At 38.1% G+C, this 10,319-nt stretch overlaps 3 protein-coding genes across 3 annotated transcripts in view; 1 reads left to right on the plus strand and 2 right to left on the minus strand.

Annotated features, from left to right (window-relative positions):
* Window positions 1-543: 543 nt before the first annotated feature.
* On the minus strand, window positions 544-2,349 carry LOC106517774 (UPF0461 protein C5orf24 homolog). The gene is made up of 2 exons (XM_074559738.1): window positions 2,069-2,349; window positions 544-1,850 (listed from the first exon to the last, which is right to left on the minus strand). The coding sequence occupies exon 2, from the start codon at window positions 1,845-1,847 to the stop codon at window positions 1,188-1,190; it is 660 nt and encodes a 219-aa protein (XP_074415839.1). The 5' UTR covers window positions 1,848-1,850; window positions 2,069-2,349; the 3' UTR covers window positions 544-1,187.
* A 956-nt stretch (window positions 2,350-3,305) lies between these two features.
* Window positions 3,306-7,495, minus strand: atp5po (ATP synthase peripheral stalk subunit OSCP; the record flags this gene model as incomplete). Its single annotated transcript, XM_014008792.1, is given in 8 exon segments — window positions 3,306-3,569; window positions 3,721-3,807; window positions 3,934-4,046; window positions 4,816-4,945; window positions 5,555-5,665; window positions 5,759-5,809; window positions 6,110-6,246; window positions 7,452-7,495. Coding segments are annotated over 7 exon segments (630 nt in total). The 3' UTR covers window positions 3,306-3,458.
* Window positions 6,662-10,319, plus strand: part of LOC106517765 (serine/threonine-protein phosphatase 2A catalytic subunit beta isoform) — a 5,931-nt gene continuing 2,273 nt past the window's right edge. The window contains exons 1-5 of the mRNA XM_014008772.1: window positions 6,662-7,192; window positions 7,508-7,717; window positions 8,504-8,677; window positions 8,763-8,852; window positions 9,011-9,172. Coding sequence (XP_013864226.1) covers window positions 7,091-7,192; window positions 7,508-7,717; window positions 8,504-8,677; window positions 8,763-8,852; window positions 9,011-9,172 — 738 coding nt within the window. The 5' untranslated portion in view covers window positions 6,662-7,090. The remainder of the gene's footprint in view (window positions 7,193-7,507; window positions 7,718-8,503; window positions 8,678-8,762; window positions 8,853-9,010; window positions 9,173-10,319) is intronic.

The following is a 10,319-nucleotide window of genomic DNA, read 5'->3' on the forward strand; positions in this document are numbered from 1 at the left end:
TCATTGTCTCAGAAAATTCTAATATTACACAGACATACTTTTGATACATTTAGCTGTGTTCTGCTTTGTATGTGTTTTTATTTTATTTGTTTCATATTTCTTACTTCATCCATGTTTTCAATTACTAGACTAAATTTTGCCAATAGTTTGAAATTGTATTTTTTGCAGCTTTTAGTTTTTAATATTAGTTTACAATATGGTCACCCAACACTTAACAATAGCCTCTACCTCAAGAGGTAGAGGAGCCAAATGTCTGGCTCACTGCTGCCAACTAGTGGTCAGAGGTTGAACTACAACATAAAAATGAACGGCTGGCAGGAAAGTTGACATTTTAAACCTTAATAAAAAATCGATACAGGGCTTTAGAATATCGATACAGTATCGGGAAATGAAATATCACAATATTTCAGTGTATCGATATTTTCTTACAACCCTAGTCATTAAGTTGAATTAGTTAACAAGATCAAGATGGCTGCATCATGATTTCTCCTCACAGGATGACCTGAGTTTAAAACTGTCTCAAAAAGCAGCGGGTGATACACATTCACATACAACAGTTTATTTTACAGTCTACATTGCATCAGGTTAGTTTGTAAAGTTACCTTTTTTAAAACATCGATTAATACAACAACACATAAATGTGGAAGTGCTTATCAGGTGAGATTTGAGGATAAAAACAGATAGAAATACATGATCAAAACATATATTTACAAAATGCAGAAATAGGTACCAAATACGGTGCTCAAAGGAATAGCAAATTTTATCAGTTCAAGCTAAAAAAAAAAAAAAAAGTACAAATTTTAGCTTTGGTGCCAGAGTATACCATGATATAAAGAGCAGACAAGACTACAAATATAAGATAATAACAGTTGTATTGTTACCCTCAGAAATAAAAGAAGTTACACTGCTTGTTTTAGAAAGTACATTTCTAGCATGAACAAGATGTTCAAACTCAAAATGAAATACAGATACAGAACTTAGTAGGTTTCAAACACAGACATTTTTTTTTGCCAATACTGATGTGTTTGTTTATTTATAAGCATGCATCTGTCCCTAACTGAAGCAACAAACGTTAAATCAGTCACTGTGAAGTAAAATCAAACATTCGTGTTTAAATGAGAAGGAAAAGAAAAAAAATCTCCCAGCATTTTGGAAAGGCCTTCCTCATGCAGCCAGATGTTTGGGAGCTACTCGTTGCTTTCAGCCGCCTTGCCGCTGGGCTCACAGAGGTCTCTGCTCTCCATCATGGTGTACACAAACGGTGGAACGTCACAGGTGGCGAAGTCCAGCTTTTTGGGAACGCTGCAGTTGCTCAAGTCAAGTTTTCTGGAGCCGTCGCTGTCCAACTGCAGCTTCTTGAGACGGGCCAGACTCCTGAAGCTGCCGGGCGGCCTGCCGGGACTGACTCTGTAGCCCGCGGCCCTGGTGGTCCCCAGGGGCCTCCCCGGGCTGGTTTTGAACCCGGCGGCTCGGGTTGTGCCCAGCGGGCGTCCGGTGCTCGTACGGTACCCGGCCAGCTTGGTGGTGCCCGACGGCCTGCCTCTCCGCCCCGACTTCCCCTCGCCCTTCTTTCTCTTGGAGCCGGCGGCCTCAGCGTTCCCGATCCTCGCCGTCTGCGGCTGGAGGTCGCCCTGGGGGTCCTGCAGCTGACATGCCACGGCTTTATGCAACCCCTGTGGTAAGGGGGGAAGGCCGGAGAGGGACAGCTGCAAACCAGGGCTCGTTGGAGAGGTGTAAAACTTGTCAGATTGGGTGCTACACAAATCAAAGTGGCTAGCTGGATGAGAGTCCTCTGGCAGTTCACTCACACAGTAATCACTGCTGCTGCTGTTCACTCGATGCATCATTTCCTGTTGGGGTGCAGACAAATATGAATATTAGGGAGAAAGACACGTGCAAATGTAAACTATAGCTTACTTTTCATGCAGCAAACTGGCCTGTGTGCCGGTACAATATAAAAGTTGATTGAAGTACAGTTTTAGCTTTAAAAACTACAAAATGTAATACAACAAGGTTACAGACGTAAATCCCTTTTTTGTCTGGAGCGTCGTCGACGAACAGTTCGTACCTCATTTTCCGCTCAATGTTGTACTCGGAGAAGGGTCAATTTGGACTCGTTTTCCCCCTTTGTTTTAGCAACATCTTCGTAAAGCAGCTGGACGAACCACGGGCCTGGCGTCCCGCTGTTTTCTTTGGAAGCACCGTGAATTTCTGCTGCTTACTTCGGCTTCGGTTAATCCAGCGGGGAGGTTCAGACGAGAGCGGAAGCCATTTTTACGCCGAAAGAAAAAAAAAAGAAGAAGAATGTAACGGACGGTTCAAACCAAACACGCATGCGCAAACCAGCTTCCTGGAAACGCAGCGGCACATCAAAGGTGACGTAAAACCTATCTGTGTCAAGAATCATAAGGACATTTCTTAGTTTACTATTTTCATCAACAATTTTACGTTTTGTTATAAATGCACTGATTTTAAAATAAAACATTTGTATCTATGAGCTAAGTTATGGAAGACCCCCACTGCTGAATTACAGAAACGTTTTACATTAGAAAACAAGGATGTTTAAAAATGAGCTAAAATCTGAATAATCATAACTGATGAAATAAATATTAGTTTATATGTCTGTGGTAGGTAGATGTATTTACATATATTTTTACTTTTGCATAATTCCTTTCAGATTTCTTTTATTGAAATAATCAATTTGAACCTGAATTTCCCAGCGTGGGACAATAACGTCTTTTTCTATTATATTCTATATTTTTTAAATATTAGTACTGCCCATTTATTCATTACAAAGTGTAAACTGTCCAAATCCTTTTCAGTTTAAAAAGCTATTTTAAGGTTTTCAAAAGGCATTATTTATACTGTATTATTTGTTGAAATGTTTTGAGCACAACAGGTATCTTGCAAATGAGGCAATTGTCAATAAAACTAATTTATAAGTAAAGGAAATTAACAACATACATATAGCATGATATGATATATGAAAATCCATGTATATTTAAGCTTGTGTGTGCTTTTAGGTGGATATGTTTTTTCTGTAACATACTGGGCATATAGAACTATCAAGTGTGAAGAGGGGAGGAGTGGGATTACACAATTTTTTTATTTCTTCATGCTTACTGTTAGACTTTTGGCAATGTGTGATTTCTGTACTGGGTGTGTTATTGATTGAATTACTTTATACTGTATTTACAGTATATTCACATTTTTTAAACAATTTTATGTTTGAAATACACACATCTTACAAGTCCATGTCTGTTAAAAACAGCAGGTGAACACAGATGAGTCAAAGACAAAGATCATTCCCTCATTTTTGTAGTTTTTATTAACATCTATATGAACTTAAGCACAAAACACTGGATTTGTGGAGGAACCGCAGTGCTAGGACAAGTAGGAATATCCATTTATCAGCATCTCCCCTGATGGTCGCATTTCCAAAATGAAGTCCACAGGACTCAAGTCTCCCTGATGAGCTTGGTCAGTTTCTGGATCTTTGTTTTGGTGGACATGTCCACATATTTTTCTCCGATACTGACGATCATGCCTCCCAGGATTGAAGGATCTGACTGTACGGAGGAAAGGAGTTAAAATTACAGATGAGTCACAAATACTGATGCTGACACATCAAATTAGCACAAGACTGGTAACATGTCAAACATAAAGTAAATGGTTGAACAAGTTTTTGTAAATTTATGGCGACATGCAGTGAAACTGTACCTTTGACTCCAGCTTGATGGTTTCACCTTTCTGTAGAAAATCTTTCAGAGCTACTTTCAGTTCAGTAAGATTAGCTTCATCCAAAGGCTGAAACAAATCAGGTCATTAAATTAAATATATTTATTACAAAAACATGGTAGTAACATGAGTAATATGATCTGCTCGTGTTTAGTTTAAAGCATAGGAAGACATTTAACATAATTACAAACATACATGAGCAGTAGTGACTGTGCAGATGACCTCTCCACGGTGTGCACTCATCATTTTACCAAAAGCACTGATGACATCACCAGTTATAGTAAGACGTCCATTATCAGCCAAAACGTCTATAGAACAAAAAATTTAATATGTTCAAGATATACATTTATGGATGATGTATAATATGTACTGTAAACAGAAACATGTTTGTAATTGCTATTTTTAGGACAGATACAATATTAAATATATTCTAGTCGGATGTTATACAATGAACTGTGTAACCTCTGACAAACTGGTTATAAAACAAACCTTTTCATATGGGAACAGTAAAGCATATGCTCCTAATAATTCACCTAACATTTTGCTTCAATGATAGCTTCTGTGTTTCATCTTAGTTTTGACATGAACAACCAAGCAGCAGCAGCAGTCGGTCTCCAAATCTTATTGGTCAAATTAGCAGCTGATCACATTATTATTAAAAACATGCATCATCAGAAGTCTCCTCCATTGTGTTAAAGGACGGGAGATAGAGAGGAATGGTTGTGTTATGCTAAAATTAGTGCTGTTTAAGTAGTTTCTGAATATTTCACAGTATATATAAACAGAGATATTTGGATGCCCAATTAAAAACCTCAAAAGCAGACTCAATTATTAACATCGAGGAAGAAACCTGGGACAAATGATCACATTTAGATGACTACCAGTCGAACAGCATAAATTTTAGTTTTGAGGCAGTCCTAAATTAAAACTACACAACGCACACGAAAAGAAGAAACATACATCACTATGGACTACTCCAATTATTAATAGAATACCATGAAAACACACACAAAAATAATAATAAATGAAATACTTGGAAGCGATTGAAGCGTAGCACAATTATCAGGGATCACTTACTGATGAGGTTGACAGTGATGGGTGAAACCTTGGCCTTTGTGAGAGCATCATCGAAAGCCTTCAGCTTGAGGTTGCGTTTTACATGAGGATTCATCAAAATACTGGACATCTTGGGGTCCTTGATCATGGCCTGAAAAAGCAAGATGGCACACCAATTTAATTTATACTCAGAGATTTGTATCTAGGCTGAAGCAATGTGAATTAATCTATCGTGTTAATCTAATTTAACTAATCACAATTATATTAGTATATTGGTAACATTTCAAGAAGGTCTATGATAAAATGATTACAAAAGAAAGACAATAAAATAACTTTTAGATTTAAAAAATAGAAATATTACATTGTTTTAAAGTTTTGAATTCTAACATAATTAATCTGTATTGCTATATCCAATCCAAAAAGTTGTAAATAATTGTCATAATTTCCACATATTTCCAGAGATTGCCATGAAACTTTCAACAAACGTTCTTTAATGAATGCTTAGACTGTACTAGCTTTTTTTGTTGATTACAACATGAGTTAAATTTTATTACAAAATGAATTTGATACTATAGAAAATTGTACTCATGACCATTTCTACATTTTGCTAGTGGAAATAAAGTGTGTTTACTATTAATATAATACTAAATGTCAGGTAAGAAAATTAAAGTAATTGGTTGGAACCAAAACTGCAGCTAACTCAGCAGTAACTTAATTATTGAAACATTATTAATATAACTAGAGGGAAATAAAGACTTACAGAAACTTTACCCAACTCCTGCTCCACTTGGTCCAGTTTATTCTGCTTACTGGCAGCTGAAAACAGAGCAGTGGCATAACGACCCTCCACTCCATATACTTGGATGGGAGCCTGGAGAAAACAAACATAATAGTTAATTAAAAGTAAGTTCTAACATCTGTATTTCTGCTATAATCTCATGATGAGTAAGTGCAGGTTGCATACCTTAACCAGTTTTGTTACTGGTCTGATCACAGACGTGCTGAACTGGCGGGCCTAAAGAAAAAATATTATGCTGTTTAGAAAAAATTTTCAACACAATAAGATAGCCAAACTTCAGCTAATGATCGGCTGACGCTCGTTGCACCGCGTTTATGCTGACCGTAGTTAGCAGGATGCTAACACGTTAGCAGTCATTCAAGTGCAACAACGTCGTGAACGTTTTGTAAAAATTCAGCTATACTTTCTGGTCACTCGAACAATTTCAACAATAAACACACGCTTTATGCTTGAACGTTTTAGGTGGGAACTTCAATAAAACCTACGCACAAAACGGAAAATATTTGAATGCCTTACCTGCTGTCCTAGCATGAACGCTGCCATTTTCTCCTACAGCTGTACAGAGTGGAACGAACGACTGCGCATGCTCTCTTGACAGGAAGCTGGTACTCTGTGGGTATTGTAGTTTTTCATACGAAGTTATGAACCGTGATCTGAGGAAGCGTCAAGGTCGATCATAGCTTTAGTTTAAGCAAATATAAAACAAAAAATATTATTTTTGAGAATGTGTATCTTTACAAAATAAACGCTCCGTATCTACATTTAATAATGATAAATATTAAAGTAATTAAAAAATTATTTATTTTATTGAGATTTTTCAAGAAAAATCAAATGACAACAATAAAAGAAAGAGCAAAAAAAAAAGCTAATTAAAAACATCAGTTTATGCCATATTCTATAGTTTGGTAAATGCCTAAAACGGTTTATTTCCCAAATTGTTAATTACTTTATTGTGCAATTAAATTATTTATGTATTTATTTTTATTTTCAGGTCCTCCGCTGTGTGGGCTGACACATAAAAAACAAGGTTAAAACCGTAGTTACATATAATAAGTGGAAATATAACACATGTCACAAAAACTTGTAATTTCATCAACATCAACATGTAGTGTTAATAAATGGTAAAACGGCCTGCCATAAAGCCAAATAATATTGGGATCATCGTTTCTTTGGACCAAAAGCGAAGGTGCGTTTGTGGTCGGTCGGATAACAGACAACTGTTGGCACAAATAGAGTCGCGGGTTAACTGATACATATTTGTATCACCAACAGACTGAGGGGTTGAAGCGGGGCAAGTGTTATTATTATTATTATTATTATTATTATTATTATTATTATTATTATTATTATTATTATTCCCGTGGACCACACACACGCATCTTCACCTGCTGGTAAGCTTGCCAGCCTACACGTAACAACGTAACCCCAAACGTAACGGTTTCCTGGGGGGATTAAAAAAAAAGGTGGTCGGCTCAAAAAGCTGACGACGGACCAGACATGGACGACAAATCTTTTACCAAGGAGCTGGACGGATGGATCGAACAGCTGAATGAGTGCAAACAGCTGACAGAGAACCAGGTCAAACTGCTCTGCGAGAAGGTAAGATGGAGCGCGATGCTAGCTAGCAGCCCGTTAGCACGCGCACACATGCATCACCTGGATCTCCAGGCTGCAGGACGCACATTGTGTGGCAGAACTGTGGCCTTTGCCATGTGGAAACATCATTTGACTGCGTTTGTAAGATAAAGCTCAGGCGGAGAGGATGGAGGAGACCAAAATAACCTGCTGCGCTGCCACTGTTTTCCCTGAAATAAGACCGTACACTCCCACACACTGCACCAGCCAGGGACCTGCTCACCTGCATTCTCCTGGTTTTTGTTGTTGTTTGTTTGTTTGTTTGTCCCTCTCTTCTAGGCCAAGGAGATTCTGACAAAAGAGTCCAACGTTCAGGAGGTGAGATGTCCGGTGACTGTCTGTGGAGACGTTCATGGCCAGTTCCATGACCTGATGGAGCTGTTCAAAATAGGAGGGAAGTCTCCAGACACCAACTACCTCTTCATGGGAGACTACGTGGACAGAGGCTACTACTCTGTGGAGACGGTCTCACTCCTGGTTTCTCTTAAGGTACAAAACAAATACTGCAACTTTAATGTGCTTACTGAAAAGCAGGATTATTTTGCAGGGCTGTGTATTGGCAAGAATTTGGCGATACGATACATATCACAGAGGGGTCACGATATGATATATCCCGATATATTGAGATACTATAAGCATGGCGATATATTGCGATTTTTTTTGGTCCAAAAACTCTGTTAAATAAAAACCTCTTACTATGAAAAACCAAAATTCATTGTCTCAGAAAATTCTAATATTACACAGACATACTTTTGATACATTTAGCTGTGTTCTGCTTTGTATGTGTTTTTATTTTATCTGTTTCATATTTCTTATTTCATCCATGTTTTCAATTATCAGACTAAATTTGCCAATAAATAGGTTGAAAATATATTTTTTGCAGCTTTTAGTTTTTAATATTAATTTACATTATGGTCACCCAACACTTAACAATAGCCTCTACCTCAAGAGGTAGAGTAGCCAAATAGCTGGCTCACTGCTGCCAACTAGCCGTTCATTTTTATGTTGTAGTTCAGCCTCTGACCGCTAGTTGGCAGCAGTCAGCCGACTGGCTCACTGCTGCCAGCTAGCGGTCAGAGGCTGAATTACAATATAAAAATGAACGGCTGGCTGGAAAGCTGACATTTTTAACCTTAATAAAAAGATCGATACAGGGCTTTAGAATATCAATACAGTATCGGGAAATGAAATATCGCGATATTTCAATGTATTGATATTTTCTTACACCCCTATTATTTTGTATTCACTTTTTTTTCTCTCTCTTATCCCTAACAGGTAAGGTTCCCTGAACGGATCACGATCCTCAGAGGGAATCACGAGAGCCGGCAGATCACACAAGTGTACGGTTTTTATGACGAGTGCCTGAGGAAATATGCAAACGCCAACGTTTGGAAGTACTTCACGGACCTGTTCGACTATCTGCCCCTCACTGCACTAGTAGATAACCAGGTAACGAACAGTAGCATAAAGCTCAAATACAGGGATTTTGCTGTTTATTATTCCCTCCAAAACCTTTTATTTTTATTTTTTAAAGATTTTCTGCCTCCACGGAGGATTGTCCCCTTCAATCGACACGCTGGAACACATCAGGGCGCTGGATCGCTTGCAGGAGGTTCCACATGAGGTACACACCGTTTGTATACATTTGACAATAATCTGATTATTTTTCATCATAGCAGTTAGGTTTTATTAGATTAGGAGGTGTCTTTTACTAATATGTCTCCATTTTCAATAGAGCCTTTTTTTTACACTTATGTTAAAACAATCATAATGTTTCCTCAGGGTCCAATGTGTGACTTGTTATGGTCGGACCCAGACGACCGCGGCGGCTGGGGAATCTCACCTCGTGGTGCCGGTTACACATTCGGGCAGGACATTTCTGAGACGTTCAACCACGCAAATGGCTTAACTTTGGTTTCAAGAGCCCACCAGCTGGTGATGGAGGTACTCTGACTTTGATTCTTCACTGAAATACGTGAGCCAATCACATCAAACGGAGGATTTAAAGTCTTTAAATGGTGCGTGGAGAAATAAGCAGCCACAGTGCGTTAGTTAAAACGTTTTGCAGCAGTTGTATTTGGTCAAAGTATAATGAATGAATACCACATTTACAGGTTGTTTGCATGAAATATCTGACATATAAGGATTAGAGTTTGAGCATAAGAGCCTTTTCAGTGTGCATTGCCAAAGCAATGCACACTATTGTGATTCGTTTTCCATCCAAGTCTTCTCAACTTTGCCATGCTTCTCCTCCTGCATACTTTGTCCTAGAGCTGCCATTGTAATTTATATCTGTAAAGCCCCTGTACCAAATGATGGCTATGCCTTTTGGTGCCTGTAAAACTTATAGTTTTTGAAATATTAATGTTTAATAAATTATAATGGCAGTCAGTGGAGCCTTGTATTGGTCCAATGCTGCCCCCTGCTGCCTCTGCACAATATAGTACTGCACCATAGTTTTATAATATTTAAACTCAGTAGTTCAGTGATTACAATATTAATATGATTATATTTTGATGTGTTACTGTAATACTGTCTTTATGTTGTCCTATTGCTGTAATATATTGCACTTAAGTGTCAATAATTGCATTGGCAAGGTAAATCTTTTCTGTATACACACAATCCAATCCCTGGGATTGTCCTCTGCCTCATCTCCTATAGTCTCATGATGAGCACTGTGGGCTTTCATGCAGGAGATCAGGGTTCAAATTCAGCTACTGCAACTTTAACAAAAATCCCTTCAAACTTCATATTGTCACACAATTACCTTAATTACAAYCACCTGCTGACGTGACAGGCACAAGCTGGTATAGAAAACACATTCGAACTTGGTCAAAGTTCATTCTCAAAGTCCAATGCTCCTGCCTACATGGTCCTACAGCTGCCATTGTAATTTCTATCTGTAAAGGTCCRGTHRCAAATGATTGCTATGCCTTTTGGTACCTGTACAACTTGTAGTTTTTGAAATATTAATGTTTAAACTTTATTCCAAATTTATATAATGGGAGTCAATGGGGCCTTGTAATGGTCAAATACTGCCCCCAGCTGTACTCAACTTGGTACTGCACCATAGTTTTTTAATATTTAATCT

The sequence above is a fragment of the Austrofundulus limnaeus genome, unplaced genomic scaffold (assembly GCF_001266775.1).
Source record: "Austrofundulus limnaeus strain Quisiro unplaced genomic scaffold, Austrofundulus_limnaeus-1.0 Scaffold1, whole genome shotgun sequence".
Lineage (NCBI taxonomy): Eukaryota > Metazoa > Chordata > Actinopteri > Cyprinodontiformes > Rivulidae > Austrofundulus > Austrofundulus limnaeus.

Bases quoted from the DNA above. Each gene is read 5' to 3' on its own strand.
- LOC106517774 (XM_074559738.1), bottom strand. From the start codon at position 1,847: ATGATGCATCGAGTGAACAGCAGCAGCAGTGATTACTGTGTGAGTGAA.